This window comes from Sylvia atricapilla, chromosome Z, assembly GCF_009819655.1.
Source record: "Sylvia atricapilla isolate bSylAtr1 chromosome Z, bSylAtr1.pri, whole genome shotgun sequence".
In the NCBI taxonomy this organism is placed as follows: Eukaryota; Metazoa; Chordata; class Aves; order Passeriformes; family Sylviidae; genus Sylvia; species Sylvia atricapilla.
In genome coordinates this window covers 72630999-72649464 of record NC_089174.1, presented here as the reverse complement: position 1 = coordinate 72649464, position 18466 = coordinate 72630999, and the positions used below count along the sequence as shown (strand labels likewise).

The 18466-nt window shown below is 38.1% G+C and overlaps 1 protein-coding gene and 1 long non-coding RNA gene across 2 annotated transcripts; both read left to right on the top strand.

The window, feature by feature from the left end:
* Positions 1-10773: 10773 nt before the first annotated feature.
* SELENOP (selenoprotein P) lies at positions 10774-18466 on the top strand. Its single transcript, XM_066339445.1, has 5 exons — positions 10774-10896; positions 12501-12704; positions 13856-14068; positions 15688-15805; positions 16688-18466. The coding sequence occupies exons 2-5, from the start codon at positions 12514-12516 to the stop codon at positions 17351-17353; spliced, it is 1188 nt and encodes a 395-aa protein (XP_066195542.1). The 5' UTR covers positions 10774-10896; positions 12501-12513; the 3' UTR covers positions 17354-18466.
* On the top strand, positions 12735-13128 carry LOC136374189 (uncharacterized). Its single transcript, XR_010745851.1, has 2 exons — positions 12735-12871; positions 12983-13128. It is a non-coding gene; the product is annotated as an uncharacterized lncRNA (long non-coding RNA).

Here is an 18466-nt window from a genome sequence, read left to right as displayed (position 1 = left end):
TGTGTCTCCCCTTCTAGATGCAGGTGTGCAATGTAGTTGCATTGCTGTGCCTTCCTTAGCCTAGCATGCCACAACATTTTGGAAGGCAGGTGGTGTTAGGGCCACATACACCCTCACAGGCAGGACTCATACCCACAGGATTCTCTTCATCCCATGCCCCTCGACTCCATAACACAGCCACTCTTCCATGTGGTTCTATAACAGCCTGTTACTTTATAATTCAGATTGAGCTGTGCCCAAAATGGGTATCATAAAGTGGCATTAAAAGCTGAAAAGTCAAAAGGGAAATGGTGCCCAGCAAGGCTCACTCAAAATGGAAATGATGCCCAGCTGTGCCCCCTCCAGCTTCAGGTCTCCACAGCTGAGGAAGGGAAGACCCAGACAGTACCTTGCAGCTCCAACAGAGCTCCTGGACTATTTGGCTGAGGCACCTTAGGAAAAGACACCAAGTGTATAGCACTGGCTGCTACCAGTCCCTCTGCCATCCTGGCTGAGCGCTGACAATATGAAACTCGGGTTTCTTTTCTACACTGGAGTCTTCAGGGCACCCCTAGTTATCCAGGTTTCATGTCCTGCCACCAGATGAAAATGTACTCATCCAAATAAACCAGTATAATAATATAACTTGTCAGAACAGACAGCATTATCCTCCCTTTGACAGACTCTATGTTGAAGCTGACAAGAGAAGAACAACCTCATGAAGTGGCTCTAATGAGCTTGCCCATGTTAATTCTGAAAACTGACTCATTTATTAACTCTGTCCGTTGTCCATGGTGCTTATTGCTTAATGGCCTTGTTAACATAACAGTATTATTGCTCTTGTCAGTAGGTCTGCTCAGACAGTTATTTACAACCTAGGAGTTGCCTGCCACACCCATTCTTGTGTTTTGGTACACAACAGTACGTAAGTAATGTTGATGCCTCCTGAATTTAAAGATATATGAAAGTTTATTTTAAACTAGCAGAGATCTATTTTTTAGTGGAAGAACTGCATCTCTGATAGTTTATAATCCAAACAGAAATATTGCTAAAGCTATCACTGTAGCAGAGTACAAGACAAAAATTTTCTATTCCAGCACCTTCTACCTATACAGTGTTGGTGGCTTGCTTGTTTTGGATTAATGTATGGTTTGTTCTGACCATTTACTTTTTTTTTCCCCATGGCATTTTCCACTGTATTTCTTTTTTTTTTTTCCTATGGCCTCCCCCATCTAGTTTTACTGTGAGGCTAGGCTGAAGATTTTAAATGAACCTAATGTTTTAAATGGACCATGCTTGGTCCTAACAGCTTTTCAAATAGAAAATTATACTGACTAAGCTGTAACTCTTATGTTCTCCTTTTACTTTCTCAGAGATGGGTGTGTTGTTTCCCAGCACTGCCTCTTAAGATTTCCAAGAGATCTGTTACAAAACACTGCAATTTAGTTTTAGTAAGTCTAAAAACCGCCTGGTTTATAGTGTGTTTTATTTACATAAGGAAGAATATGTTAACCAAACATCTAAAGTATCTTTATCAATATCTCTAGTTCAACCTGTGTTAGCTATGTATATGCCTAAAAATTACCTATGTTTTTCTCCTTTTCCAGAATCACCTCAATGATACTAGAGAATCCTGTATTAATTAAAACAACATGGTAATTCTTCTGGACATAACCTTCAGCTGAGTTTGGGAAAATTACTGAAGTGTAGATGTTCTCTTCTAGCTCCAGCCTCTCACAGCAGCACTGAACATGGCTGAGAGCTTCTGTCCAATCTGAGCATTGTGAGCCTCTCCCAGAAGGAGTTGTGAAGTAGCAAACAGACAAAAAAGAATACTAAACTAATAGTAGAAAATGATGAATCATGTATTTCCTGTCTTTAATAAGCATCTCTTTGTCTGAGGAAATGGAGGATTAATAAACTGGAGATTTGAAATCAAGAATTCAGAAGGCCTGCTAATATGCAGCGTTGAGTAGATAACTATTGTACAAAAGCAGACGATTTAGATGATAAATGAAGGCCAGAAGGGACCATTAGATTGCCTAATGTGAGGCCATCCACCTGGCAGCCTCTGATCTACATCCAGCTTGCTGGACCGTCCTGACTGGCTCCTGAAATGATTTTGAAAGCTGCTTAGTGCACTCATAGCACACCCAGATCTCCCACATCAAACCCAAATTATTCACCAAGCTGGTACAGAATGCAAGTAGCTGCAATGTGGCCTTTGCTGGTCTCTTCTACTAGCGAAACTGTTACAAAATCAACTGCTCATTCCTGTAATGTTATCAATCATTTGCAAGAAATCTCCTCTGTATCAGTTGAGTCAGTATGTCTCCATTGCACAGTGACTTGCTCTGTGCTTGAGAAGGTTTTACTATCATGCCTAGAGCAAGCCAGATGTGTGCTGTTCTGCAAGAGGAAAACATTTCTGTGGACCCCCTTTAATAGGTATGCCAAGGGCAGTAATATCAGTGTCTGTTTAAAAAGTTTTAAAGGAAAATAAACATGGATTGTGCTTCTGACAGAGAGCTTTTCTGCTAATCCTCCTTATTTCTTTATTATTTCCAGAATGAAGGGAAGATATAAGGAGATAATGGAAGCTAAGACGATGGTACAAAATGCAAGCTATAATGTGTAGAATTGTGGATTGATGTAAACAAGTATTTAAATCTTACTGCTGTGACACAAATGTGTCAGCCTGTTCCTTTGTTATCTTTCTATTTTCAGAGGAAATGTCCAGCTAGGACAAGATGTGCATTTATAGCTAGTCAGTATTATCTGCTGATGTATGAGCTCCATGCCAAGTCTTATCTACTGTTTACAAGTTTCATATTTTTGTGGCCCTAGAAAGATCAGCTGACCAGTGAAATCAGGGAGATCAGTGTCTGTTGAACACTGCAAGCAATGGTAGTTGAATTCTAGTTCTTATCTAAATATGTTCTTTTATATAATTTTAAATATCTAGAGGAAGAAGCAAGTCCAGCAATTTATTATCCCTCAGTTTCATAAACCATAGTGATTTGGATTCTGCAGGATTACAGGAAACATGCCTAAAGAAATTAGATGTTAACTACTTCACTTTTTTTTCTTTTAATCCTATAATATAGGATCATACATATTAAGTATGGGTTGTGTTGGAACATCATTTTCCAATATAAATTCAGCAGGCCTTGTAGAGGTCAATACTTGTCTTGAAAACCTCTTAAAGAAAATCTCTGTTAAAAAGTTAATCTCTGTGTTTATTCTTAAAATACAAATGCATTTTTTGTATGGGTACGCATTGTGCATCATGAATAGAAATACATACACAGACATTATTATTACAGATTTCATATGTTTAGTTAGTACCTCTTCAGATGTGACCCAGATATTTCACAGCCAAATCTTTAACTTCAACTGCAAAAGTATTTTTGCTTTGTAGGGTTTTTTAATAAGCACCAGTGGAAAGCACATTAGGACTTGAAATGTAGTGGCTTTTGTGACTCTCTTTCACAATCCCTGAAAATCTACAGAGCCTGGAAGGGGTTAAAGCTGAATTGTAAGGAAATGTTTTGACCTAGCTCACAACTGTACTTCCATGTATTATACATGCAGAAACATTAACAGATAATTTTAGATTACTCCACTTTCAGGTCAGGTAATCTTCCTACAAAAATGTAGAGCTATGAATCATACTATCGTTGTGCAAAATTATGTATGGCTGATAGGGGCATAAAATGTTTACTATAAACGTTACTCCAGAACCTGGAGACAGTCAGGGAGTCATTCCACATGCAATTAAGATAAGATTAAGAGCAATAAAAAAGTTGGAAAGCTGGGCAACTTAGAATTCTTCCTGTTGCCTAGAGGAATGTTGTTTTCAGAACAGGACTTTTTTCTTTCTGGCACAGTCTTCCATCCATCAAGTGCATCTTCTGTCTATGCAAGATGTGTGTTCTGTGTCACGTTGACCAGCAATGTGCTGATTATAATGTGAGTGCTCACTTATAATGTGAGTACTCACTTTGCAGACTTGCAGGTGGAGCAGCTACCAAAGCATATGTTCTACTGGAAGACCACCCAGCTTCTGTGTGCTGTGTCACTTCAGTTCTTAAAGCCAACCTCACACATGATCCACATTGTAAGCCTCAAACAGTGCCAGAGCTGCTGACTGCATAATGATTTGCCTGAACAGTGGAGACTGAAGTCCCATGTTGGCTTCAGGACAAATGAAAATCCTCACTGTCCTTTAGTTTTGTATTTTGTAACTTACGTAGGCAAACGCCTTGTTAAAGAATGAACAAAAGTTAACAATATTTACAGGCAACAAGCCTTTGCAAAAAGGGGAATACAATCATAGAGCATTTATTATTAACTATTACTTAGTGCAGTCATGGGATCACTTTTGCCTTTGGTTTTCTGGTCTGTCTCTCCTCCTGAATGCCTGTTAGCTGAAGAGAATGTTCAGCAACTTCACTGCCATGAATCTTAAATCATTAATTTTTTTTTACTTCGCAGTCTTATTTTATTTCCTTTTTTTTTTTGAGCTTTTACAGGAAATCTGGCAAGGATTTTGATGCAGGATCAGCAGAAACTTTTTTTTTTTTTTTTCCCCCAACAAGAAAAAGGTCAGAAAATATCAGCTTGTGGTTTAACAGGCTGGATAAAATGCTGATGGTCAAGGAAGGATGTGGGATGCAGACTCTGGACTCTATGGGGGATACTGCACCTCCTTAAAAACAATCCTTAAGACTGTTATGAGCCTGATATGTGAATCATAGTAAATAATATAAGGCATACATTAATAATATTATTAATGTCTTCCTGCCAAGAGGCAGACATTAAAAAATTAAATTAGAGGTCAGGTAGAGATAAGGACTTACCAAAGTAAAATGCCAACCTGGGATTCACCTCTGCTGTAGTTCTTCATGAGTCCTCATAAATGAGCCTCCATGCAAACCCCCACAGACTGGAGAGCTATTGAGTCATTATCATGACTGTTTCTTGATGGGACCAGGACTTACTCACCTTTCAAGTTCCACAGGTTTAGCCAATGCATTTGAAATGGGATGAGGAGACACAAAAGTGGGTGTTGCTGTTATTGCCTTTAGACAACATGATACGAAGTCTGTTCAGTGTGAATTCTCAGATGACCCAAGAAGTCCGTTCAAATGCATGTGAAATTAAGAAATCATGATAACTTTGTAAAAACAACCAATAGTGTCTGCTTGAATTTTGCAGAGCAGATTTTCCCATGTCTTTGTTATTTGTAGTGATATGTAGTAGTGTGATGGCTTGTGCAGGTGACTTCCAAACATGTCCTCAAACAAAATGTCATCAAATCTTCTCTCACTTCTCTTTCTTTCAAACACTTAGTTACTTCCTCTGCATTGCATTCTGCATCCTTTTTTTCTGGAGTGCAGTTGCAGTTCTACTACTCTAATTTTGCCTTTTCCAAAGGCTGGGAGTCCAAAGCTGTAAGAACAGGAAGACTCACTATCAGTGTCAAGATATGGCTCATACATTTGTCAGATACAATGTCTCTGGTCTTTCCCAGCCAATTATCAATGTTACACAAAAGTAATGTTTTGAATTCAAAATTTTACCTCACCTTCATTGTTACTTTGAACAACTGCACCTGTGGAAAGCAAAATACAGGACTGTAATATCAGAAGATTATAAGAACATTCATTTAGAACTTATATATATTTCATCCAAAATACATAAAAATAACTTTATGTTAGTTAATAATTGTAAATTTCAGGAAAAATGTGAAGTTTTCATGAGATAGGAAAAACTTGGAAACCTTCTGGAAGTGCTAAATGCTTTAATGCTAGAGCATATAATAGAATCACAGAATCATGTGAATGGTTTTGGTTGGAAGGGACCATAAAGATTATCGAGTTCACTTTCATTAAGTCAGGCTACCATCTAATTTAAACCTTCCCTGTTTCAGTTTTAAACCGTTGCCCCTTGCCCTGTGACTACCTGCCCATGTAAAAAGTCCTTCTGTCTCTTTTTTCAGCCCTCTTAGGTACTGAAAGAGCACTGTGAGGTGTTCCTGGAGCCTTCTCTTCTTCACCCCAAATCTTTCAGCCTGTCTTTGCTGCTGAGGTATTCCAGCCTCCTCAGAATCTTTGTGGCCACCCATGCTCCTCCTATTTGAAAAGAAGTATCATCAACCATCAACTGTCAATATCATGTATTTGAAACTATCAGTGTTTTAGTTTGTCAGACTCCATTCTATGTAAAACGACCTCCATCTTACACTCAGATATCTGAATGTGCCCATAAATGCTCCTAACATCTCTTGCAGACCATGACGTTCACAGCCACTTCTGTATTATCAGGAAAAGAGAGCAACACAGAGCTGCAAAAAGAAATTTAACTAAAAATACATAATCTATTTTTTAATCACAGTTCAACAATTCTTGAAAGAGAATTTTTTTTATATACAAACATCCCTTACTCATTAGCTGGGGCCAGTTTTCACTTCAGTTTTAATGTATTTCACAACAGATAAGCAAAGGACAGACTTGAACTTCCCGTCAGGTTCACTGTAAATGGTCAGTGAATCCCATGTACTGGGTTGTCTTAACTTCTATTCTGTGGCTAGGGTTCAGTGCAGAGAACTGTGCCCATGTGACCTGGTGTAAATCATTAACAACCGCTTGCTTGTACAGGTATTTCTGATGAGAAGTGTTTAAAATTAGTCACCTGGAGTGAACTGCTGTGAAATTTAGCTGATGAATAATTTTCCTCCACATCTCCTAAGGAGTATTTTTAAGGAGTGTATAAAGAGTTTAGTAGGAATTTTATGTATTGCGAATGGTACTTCTGAGGTTTTGGTTACAGTTACACTTTCTTAGAGGCCTGATCTGTTAATGTGAAGAGAAATGTCTGAATGCAGTGTAATAGAGAGGTTTGTTTAACTCTGTGTGTTCATTGGTCCACATTCAGCTAGAGTGAATGTTAACCATTTTATGTGATTTCTCAGTGAATTGTATTGGAGAGCTTAAAGCTGCCTGCTGAATTCCTGATGCAACTGCCTCATTCCTCTAGAATGAGGATAATTGTGTGGGACATGAGATCTGTACAGATACCCTGCTTTGGGCAGTGCAGGACTACATTGGATTTTTGGTTTACTATGCCAAGCACAAGGAGCCACAGCAGAGTCACACCGAACTGAAGGAATTTTCAGTTTTATTCTGTGGATAACAAGACTGCCAGGTATTACTAAATACACCAGTAAAAATACAAAAACACGGAAGATTTCCTACAGCTATGATCTTCTGAACTACCTCTTGGGTATCATCAGCAAATTTTTCTTCCTTCTGATGATAAGAGGTCCACTGGTTTTAAGTTCACTGTGGTGATTTGGAGAATTTGTGGACTAATAGAATTATTGCAGGATAAATGCAGAAAGTAAACAGAGCCTATAAGGAACTTAGAATAGATAGGGTCTGTTTGCATTTGTAATCTGTGCAATGATTGTGATTGAGGACACAGCTGATAAAATATTTCCCTTAGTTACAGTGTGCTAGAGATAGGTTCAAGTAAAGAAAGGTACTTCATTATTGTAATGGAATTTCCAAGCAGAAAACCCAAACATTTTGCTCCTAGATCAGGGCTCCTTTAAGTCTCATTTTGCTTGTAAGTGGACAATTGCATGTATCAGCTATTCCTTTGTTCAATTAAACAATCTTTAGGCCTGCATCAGAAGATGTCAGCTTTAGTTCCTTCCTTTGAATTCTGAGATGTAAGCATTTAGTTACCTTTTGCTGTGATTTACTTTACTTCAGTGTATCTGTTTGCCCTTCACTTAAGTGACCCTTTTCTTTACAGCACTTTTTCAAGTCTAAGGCCTCATAAACTGATGGAAATTTCTTTATGTAAGCATTAAGTAGGTCTAACAGCCTGCTGCTGTTGCAGTATCTTCCACCATAAAGTATGAGTAACTACCCTGAGTTGACACAATTGTCAGAGAAGACAGAGAGGAACCAGTAGAGAATTAAGATTTGCAAGTGGACTTTGAATTCTGGGTTTGTGACATCCTTCAGTCACAAGAGCAAAACAGGCACTGAAGTCCTAAGGCCTCACAGTAGGGTTCATACTGAAATCTGTGTTCTGCCCCATCCTTATGTTATTTGCACACTACAGATCTCCTCAGCAGGCATTATGAGACTGTAATTTCTGACAGCCACAGCTCCTTGTCCTTTGGGACTATGGCTTTCTGTTAGGGTTTTAATTTTTGGGGGTGTTTTTTCCAAGAAATATGTACCTGACCAATCTAGATAACAGAAACAACAAATGACATTTCTGTGCTCTGATGCTTTGAAAAGATTGGAACATGTCAGAAAAGGGCAAAGCTTATATTCAGTAAGAAAGGAAGGGGGCTGTTATTTCCACCAGAATTATTATCCTCCCTCAAAGAAGAAAGAAAGTGAACAGAAACAGGATGATCATTAAAAAAATTATTGTTTGAAACTGAGGGCTTGTCCAAATTAGAGTTCATAATTTGCCTCCTGCCGTGAGATTGGACCAAATTTAACAGCTAAGAAAATACTTGCAAAGAAAACAAAAATTACTACTTAAGATGATTATTTCTTTACATGCTATAAACAAAGGGCTACAGAAGCCTATAAACAAAAAGGAGATTAATGTAAGAAATTGATTGGTTAGACTCCTAGACTGTTAGTTTGACAATCATTACCAGCTTTATCTATGTTCATTAAAACTCCTGTGGAAGTGGATTTTTTTCCATTCAGAAACATTAATGTTTCAGACTGAAGTTTAAACATATTTATCTTATACATTTCTAAACCAAATTAATTAGATCTACCTTAATCTACAACCAAGATTATAATATTTCCTACCACTTGCTTTAAGACAGAGGAACGTTTTTCCTCAATAAATACTTTTGCCTCAGTATTGAAGCAGAACAATGATCTCAGCTAGTGTGAATGTTAAAAAGTACAATGCTTATGGCTTATCACTGTGAACATAGTTGAAGTCATCTTAATATTATAAGGTTTATAATAAATATAATAATAAATAATACTACATGTAGTATTTATTGTCACAGTGATAATTGCTAGCAACAGGTGCTTCCCACCTCTCAGTAAGGCAACTGAGAGTCTGCCAGTGTCTCTGTATATTGTATGGAAGGAAATACTAACTTTCCCATAGTGACCACTGTCCTTTTCCATCCTCAGTGTGCTTTCCACAGCAAGGTACTTGCTTTCTATGATAGCTGCTTCAGCTCAGTTTACTCTGTGTCTGAACTATGAGTTCTTCAGTGCTTGTGAGCTGCATGTCTCAGCAGCACTCGGTGATATTACATATAGTTTATAGGTTCAGCACTTGTTAATCAAACCTTGTCCACATACTCTTTTCAAAGGAAATGGAGATGGAGTATTGTTCTTCCTTTGAGAGTGTCTCCACCTGTGTTACTATAATTGGCAAGAGAACAACTGTCAGTCACCAATGAGCTGCATTACTTTCATTAGCCCTATTAACAGAGCTCTACCTGCCTGATTTTTGTTGGCAGCCTCTGTGATCATGCAAGAGTTGGGTATGATGTACACCAAATACTTTCAGACAACCTTACAGGATTTTATAGCACTGAGAATCAACCCCCACACCTGAGACAGGAGGTGAGCAAATTGTCTATCAGTTGGAACAGTAAAGGGCACTATGGCAGATATGTGGGTTTGGTACCAACCCAACAAAGAATACCAGATATGTTTCCCTAACAATATAAGGAATACAAGCACACTCCACTTCTTAAGAAAACTTCAGGTCTAGTATGAAGTCTGTCTGTTTCCTGCATTGTGTTTTCAAGACTACTAAACAAAAGTTCAGTTTTTTCTCATTCTTTCCACTGACTAGTGGAAAGGAAGTGCATAGGACTTCTACAGCATAAACCCTCAAGGTCAGCTGTTCCCTTTCTTGCATCCAGCCTAAAGCAAAGTGCTTATCTGTGCGGAAGATGGCCTTAGGCCATAGATCTAAGCATTATCAAGCTCACCACCTTGATCTGTGAGGGCACACCAATTTTTAAACATTGATTTCCCCATAAACACAGGTAACACGTACATTGAAGGAAATCAAAGCAAGGCAAACTGCTGTTGAAATAAAACACATCATGCATTAACAATTCTTTCACCAAGGAAAGAATGTACAGAAAGACTTTAACCTGGATGTCCACAGATACCTCGGTGATCCTGGATTTAAGAAACCATTACAGTGAAATACAGAGGCTCAGGTACCTACTGCTGGCAGCTGGAGCTTCATGACTTTCATGTAGCTACGTTGATTTAAATGTCTGAAGTTCTGGGCCCTAACTTCTAACAAAGCTAAAGAACTGGAAGGTTCTACAGAGAAAAGTTTGAAAGCAGAGTGATACACTCAAGGGCAGCTGGGCCAAAGGAGCTCAGTATGCACATGCCCTCAGACAGAGCACAATATTCTCTAAGGCAAATATCAGATAAAGCACATGAGAAAAAACCTGCCAGCTCAGCGTTTTTGTAAATAGAGAAGTACCTCCCCCCTCTCACTGTGGTTACCACTGTGTTCAGAAAATAATTACTCCTCGGCCCATCCCCCTCCTCTGACTGTACCACTACTTCCAGCTGACTGGGGTGGCTGACAAACTGCACAACAAGATATTTTAAGTCATGATTGTAGAAATACTTTGCTATCATGCACGATAAATGGTTTCCACTTGGGATTAGTTAATGGAAAAATATTTTAGGTACTTTTGCTCAAGGGGTTTCCTTTGCTTGCGGGTTGTTCAGAAAAAGCTCCCTGAACTTTGAACTGTATCTGCAAAGTGAGATAAACAGGAGCCATATAAATACCACAGCTCTTTTCCCCTCACTGTTTTCTTCTGCAGCGGAGCGAGGCAGAGCTGCCAAGAAGGGGGAGGAGGACAGGGTAAGTGTGCTGGGTTTGCTCTGAAAGAGCTTCTTGACTTAAGATTTGGCAGAGTATTCACTTTTTTCTTTGACTGAAAAGGCTGACTGTGGAAATTTCCATTGGAAACCAAGTGGAAAGTTGAAATATGAAGAGAAGTAAGTATAAGGCAGGACATGGCTCTCCTGCAGCTCACAGGACGGACAGTTGTTGCTGGGCGCTGCATGCCAGTGCTACAGAAGGCTGCTGTAAAGGCAAGGAAGGATATCAAAATGTCATGAGAGTCTCATGTGTTTATTATGGATATAAAGGCAGGCTGCTTTCCTGACGTGTGGGAAGAGTGCAAAAAGGCTGTGTTGGTATATACTGAACCATATTTTAGTCTTCAAAGTACTTTACCTAGAATGTGAGGAAAGAAATGTCAGGGACAGCTGGATTTCACAAATGCAGCAACAAATGGCTCTTGTTTTAAATGGTCAGTTATTATTAATCCTTTAGGCTATGACAAGATGGATGGAACATATATTATTAATTGTTTCCAAACTATTCTGTGGTCACTGTCAGGCTTCGATGTAAGTGGCAAAGTTGTACAATTCCACAACCTAGCACATGTTGGGAAGCACCTTTATAATATTATACATTTATAATTTAAAATATTTCTTGATAATGGGTATTTAAGCCAAAATTGAGATATGAATTGAAAAAAATGAAAAGGTAATTGATAGAATTTCGTTTGTGCACTGACTTTCATAAACATCAACTGAACTATGTATGGATGTGATATTTTGTAAGATCTGAGGAATCCTGAAATTCAGTTTTCATTTCTGGTTTTTGCAAAATTGTTTGTAGTGCCTGACTTCTTCATAGATTTTTCTCAATGGGATCCAGATACTCCAAACTGACTTGTAAAAATTTTGAAGTAATTTTTATTTTCTGCAATGTTCTGTAGTACTTACTGTGTATTGAAATCTATTTTGATGTGTGTGCTTTTAAAACAGTGGAATTACTGTGGAATCTGGAGTGAACTAGTCTAGATTCTTCCTGACATAAATGGGCTTATCACAATTGATTTCAAAACACAACAAACAAGGCCACTTTAAAATCACTGAAGTGTTAAAAATGATAAAAAAAAAATTACAAAGAGGAAGAAATAACTTAGTCTGATTAATAGTACTAAAAAATTTCCAGTTATTCTGAATGTTTACTTTGTAGCTGTTCAAACACAGTAACAAAAAGTAACAAAAACCCCCACAAAAACCTTCAAGCACCACAAAGAAAAAATACCTCCCTCTATTGTAGAGGAACTCCACTGAAAATCCGAAGGAACTGAGCAGTTAACAAAGAGGTCAAATTTATTCTTACAGGGGATTGTGTTGGGGTTTTTTTGGGGGTTTTTTGGTTTTTTTGGTTTTTTTTTTTGGTTGGTTGATTGGTTGGTTGGTTGGTTGGTTTTTTTTCCTTGTTGTTGGTGGTGGTGGTTGGTTGGTTTTTTTTTTTTGTTTTGTTTTCTTTTGTATTGTTTACATGAATGGAGCCAATATGCTGCTGTGTTTTCTTATGGGAATTTCAGAGTCTGAACTATGTTTAGACATTTGCCTTACTTTGTTTATTTGCTCTGTTCTCAGGTAAAGCCCAGCCATGTGGGCAGGTCTGGGGCTAGTTCTGGCCCTCTGTCTCCTCCCAGGAGGAGGGACAGAGGTCCAGCACTGCCAGGAGCCCCCAGAATGGCATATTGGGGAGGAGGACCCAATGTGGAACTCCAGAGGGTCGGTGACAGTGGTGGCTCTCCTCCAGGCTAGTTGATTATTGTGCCTGCGGCAGGCTTCCAGGTAAGCATGAAACTCGTCCCAGTATTTTTATCCAGCTGAGAATGCTGCATATGCCCTGCCACAGATGCACTCCATGAACTCTAGCTGCCCCAAATGCCACCATCACAACTGGCATGTGTGACCCAGTGACCTGGCTCACTATCAGCAGAAGGGTTCTGTGCCAGTGGGTAAGATTCTTTATCTCTTGACCTACTTCTGACTGACAGATCATCTTCTCCAAATTCTGTTTACAACATAATAATATGATCAACTTGACCTTAATGAAACCCAAACCACAGGAACACCTGACAGAAACAGCAACAGATGATTAATGTACCAAAAATGGTGAAACCAAGAAACATCACAATTCTTCAACATGGTTATATAACCTGAAATAGAGAGATCTGTGATCACTGATATCTTACATAAAATCTGTAGGGGAAAATAATAAATCAAAACATACGCTTTTTATGTGGCTTTTCAGCCTGTGTTCAACCTACATATATTTGAAAAATCCAGAAGTTAAGGTCAATACTGTCCTTTCAAAAAAAAATGGATGAAGCATTCAAGGAAGTCATCAGTGTTAGATTTTCATCCAAGACCTGGGACACTGATGCTCTATTTTCTAGAATTTACTCCTTGCAAATAATTAGCTATCATGTCAGTAACAATAGTAATAAAATAATTTCAAGCTGATTCAGACAAGAATCTTATATCTTTGATTCATTTAGGGATTGTGAAATTACTTTGGCTTAAAAATTCATAGTACCAGTTTCACATTTAGATTTTAGTCACAGTGATAATACCTTAGTTTGCCCCTCTAGGCTGCACAACTTACATGTCATAATAGGCTTTGCAAGTTTATTAAGAACTGGATTTAAGAACATAGTGGTAAATCTGGTTCTGTCAAAGTTAAAATTGGGCTTTGTGTTTGGCCTTCAAGGTAGTTGGTTTTGGTTCTTACATTTTAGAAAAAATTTAAAGAATCTTCCACATTCTAGACTATTTCCCGCAACTGAAAAATAAAAGTTTTCTAGAGCAATTCCATAGGAAATATCCAAATGAAAAGGACGATATCATACAGCTGTAATAAATGCAAGATGGAGCAAAAGCATGTCAAATCTCGTGTTTTTCTAATGATTCATGGTCTTGCTTCTTTACCTTCCCGCCAGTTTGGAGGACCTGCGAGTAAAGTTAGAGAATGAAGGATTGGTCAACATCTCGTATGTGGTTGTCAACCATCAGGGACCTCAATCCCGGAGGGAATTTCACCTACTAAAAGAACGTGTTTCAGACTACATTACTGTATACCAGCAAGATGACCAGCAAGAGGATGTCTGGACTACTTTAAATGGAAACAAGGATGACTTTCTCATCTATGACAGGTGTGTGCTTACAGAAAAACATGGAAAAATATTTGTATATATTTTGAGTAGTGATTTGTAAATCTCTGTATTATTTAATTGATGTTCAAATAACAAAGACATCATGCTGAGTTTCTAAGTTGAACTAAGTAAAGTGCTAGTATTTACTGGAAAAACAATGTTACAAAAGCAAAGTCTGCTTTTGCGTAAGTAATTTTGGAATAATTTTTTTTCTTTATAATTATAATGCCATGGATTGAGATGAACATAAGTGAGTGTAAAATTTGGTAACATGTTCATGATTTTATAGTGTTTTTATTTTCAGATATTTTCTGATTACATCCTATCACGTCAAAGTAGAATCTTTTATCTCATGGAAACTCTTTGATGAGGGTTGCTAAAAATGCCATGTAGACATAAGGAAAAATTAGTCTTTAGGTCAAATTTAAAAATCCAGGAGTAAATTGCTTTTTGATATAAGATTCTGCCACAAGTATATTTTGGCAGTGCCAGTAGGAACTGTAATTGAAATCCCAATTTTTGAATTTTGATGTGATAGTAGTTACTTGAAAAATCCTACATTTGAAACATGTCTATCCTAGTTACTTTATATTGCTGTAATGAACATTCGAAATTCATATTAAACCATATATAAACTCAATACAGAGTTAGAAAGCTACTCTTTTTCTGTAATGTGATGAATTTAAATGAATTAGCTACATGAGGTTTGTGGGATGAAACTAGTAATGGAATGAATGATATTGACTGTTAGAGCAGCAAATGAGCCCAAGTAAGGAAAGCCAATGTCATACAACATTCAAACAGAACAAGTCTGTATTTTGTCTGGGAGGGGGCCCAGACACCTTTCCCAGTGCATTTGGAAGGTTGACCAGTTCTGTGCTGCCAACACACAGGATATGTGTACATTATGAATTGGTTTAGCACTAGCATGGCTATGATCCATTATGGCTTTAGGAGTCTGTGTCCTTGTTGTGCCTTAGCCATGAAAGCTTTGCATGCTGCTGGTTGTAAACATGCAGCTCACACGTGGGGAGCTAAGGCCAGGGCACCGTGTGTTGACACTGAACGAGCTGCCTGTGTACACGTTCAGTATTTACCCAGCTCCTTTGAGCAGATCAGTTGTGTGTCAAGTGCATATCAGAAGACTCAAGTGCAGATGTGTGGAAAGCAAGCACCGTAACCATCCCCTCATGCACAATAAATCAGTAATGCAGGTGCGCCGCAGTGCCCACCCCAGTCAAAATACCTTAGGTTGCATTAAAGCACTTGGTAAGGATGCAACAATCATTATGCAAACAACTGTTCTCATTATCCCAACTGTTCTCATTATTATGGATTTGTAAAGAGTGCACCTCTGCCAGTCTTAAGTTCCACTACAGGAGAGGCTTCTGGCAGTGCAAAGACCATATCAGCCAGAAATCATGATTCACATACTGGCCAGTGCTGGTGAGTGGGCAAGTGTTTGTAAGGAAGATACTGGATTTGCCTGTGAACAGGATCAGAAACACTGACCATGGAACTGTACAGTGTGGGTTGATTGATGCAAGTAAAGTGAGGTATCATAAGAAGAGAGGTTTAATTGTAGGTATTTGTAACCACAGAGTTCTTTCTCTCCTTAGATGCGGCCGTCTAGTCTATCATCTGGGTCTGCCCTACTCCTTCCTGCACTTTCAGTATGTGGAAGAATCTATTAAGATTGCATACTGTGAAAACAAGTGTGGAAACTGCTCTTACACGGTATTTTCTTGTCTCATTCTGTCTATAGTAGAAAAGAAAACTGGATTTGATTGGTATTTTAAAAAATTATTTCAGTGTGATTAATCCAAAAGGATACAATTTAGAATTTACACCTTTCATGCATCTTGACAGATACCTTTAGTTTTTTTCCAAGTGAATTAGATTAGATTTCTTATAGAATGTTGATTATCTGAATTCCTGTCCTTGATAGAAATGCAAATAATTGTCAGAAATAGAAATACAAATAATTGTCAGAAATCTTGGAGGGTAATTCTGTTTGTAGAGCTATATAGAGGTAGTGAGCAATTAACTACTCTAGTTTTGTGGAATGGGTAAGTACATAAAAAATGAGTAGTCTTTTAAAATCTGGGAATCAAACTCAAGCTGGCTTGCATTAATATTAACTGTAGTTTGCATTTAATCACAGTCTACAAAAGTTATTTTTAAAAAGTCATAATTCAAAGTGACAAATTATTATTACTGCTATAAATCAAGGGTATCTTTTTTAATGTATCATTCAATATCAGAAATACTTTTTAAGAATTATCAAGAAATGTAGATACGTAGTCGTGGAAGTTCAATGAGAATAATAATTTTTGATCTCATCGTGCAGCATTCTGGCTCTACAGACAGGTCAGATGTAGGATCTAGGATAAGAATACTTGTTATTAGCAATTACTGAAATTATAATTGCTAAAAAGCCCTGTTTAGTGGACAGTTCTGTGACAACACAAGGCTATTTTTGGTATGTTCATACATTCTTCAGCAAAATAGCACCAATAACTTAAAAGTGCCTTTCATGCTCTGCAAAAATCTTAGTTAATATTTTACAACTGGTTTAATTGAAATCAATGCCCTATATTTAATGTGTTTGTTTTGCAGGAACCTGATATTGACAGCGTATGTGAAAACTTCACTAAAAAAGCAGGTGAAGAGCTGTCAGAGACAGAACCCAAGCCGACAGAGCAGCATTCCCATCCCAACCTGCACAGACATGGACACCACCACCACCGCCACCACCACCACCGCCACCATCACACGGGCAGTCGTGATCACAAACACGAGAACCACCAGGCAGCTCCCGAAATTGAGAGACATCCTTCTCACAGCGGCTGGCTTCACAGGCTGTTAGGCCGCCACAGACATGATCAGATAGGTAGTCAGGAACACGTAGACACTGCTCCTCCAGGAGAAATTGTGGAAATTGCACAAGATAAAAAACTACGAAAGAAAGGGAAAAATATCTGCAAAAACCAGTTAACTTGAAATTGGCAGACAGGATCAGACTTAGCCTCTAGCAGCTGATCCTGTCATTGTCGACACCTTTTGTTTGAAGAGCTAGGGAATTCTGTCACTTGACAATGTCGTGGGGCACTACCAAATTCTTGCAGGTGACATGGGCAGCTGGCAGCAGAGGACATCACTGAGTCTTGACAGTGACGTTTGCTCTCTGCTGCCTGACGCTCACCAGCAGCAGGAGCAAGTGAAACTAGTGACACCTGACAGTGACAGGAAAAGGCAAGGAACTGATCCTGAAAAACAAACTAAGCATCTTCCAGAAACAAGGGAATCCCACCAACTCAGTTCATGGAATTGCAAGAGCAGAAAAATGAACAGATTAAGTGTTTTATTGTCCTCAATTCAAAACCATACTGACAGGTGTGGGGAGTTAAAATATTGCAGTGTATTTTCAGAGCAGTGCTCTTAGAATACCTGTCAAATTCCACCAGCGAAAAGCGCAATGATTTAAAAGAATTTGATTGGCCCCTAGTTTGTTTTTCAGTTCCACTGGGAAGGTGTCTGCATTCCTGATTAATTTGTCTTTCTTGTTTCTCTTCTAACATTCTGCTTGCATTTGTGAGGACAGGAGCATAAACTATGATCTAGGGGCTCCTGTCTGATGTTTTGCAATCAAGAACAGAAGAAAAACAAGAGAGATATCTTAATCTTTTTTTACTAAAAAGACAATATATTCAAAACCTGAGGTTTTCGGGTTTTTTTCTAACCTGGGGATACAAATCATATGCAAGCAAAACTTACTCCTAAGCAATGTGATAGAATCATTCCACATCAAAAATGTGATATACAGATAGTAACTGCTTTATTTTCAAGTAACAGATTAGTATGCTTAACTTTTGTGGCTCTTAGATACAGTAAGAAGGTCCACTAATAAATAATGCTACAGCCTGCAAAATCCTACTAAATCAATAAAATCATTGTGAAGTGAGAAGTAGTGTTAACAACTCGGAGTCAGAATCAAAAAGAGGATGGGATGAAACAAGTTTAATCTTGGTGTAATGTTGATCATTGCTTATAAAAGTGCTGAATTTGATAAATCTGTATCAGTTAGTAACATACCACTTAAACTTGTATAACTTTTCTGCCTATAGCCTAGCATTTCTAATGTTTGATTAATTGAATGGAAGTCAACCCAGTTGTTTGGAGGATTCTTGGATGAAGAAGAGAATATTCATGAAAAGAAAAATGCTATGAAAGCATACACAATAATTAATGATGGTTTAATAGGGAAATTGCTACCTCTACAAAACCTGAATCTTTCTATTGTGAATGCTGATTAGCAAGAAAGTAGCTTGGAATATACAGAGGATGCATGGCTTTGGAATATTTGATGAGTGTTTTCAATAAAACATACTTTCTTCA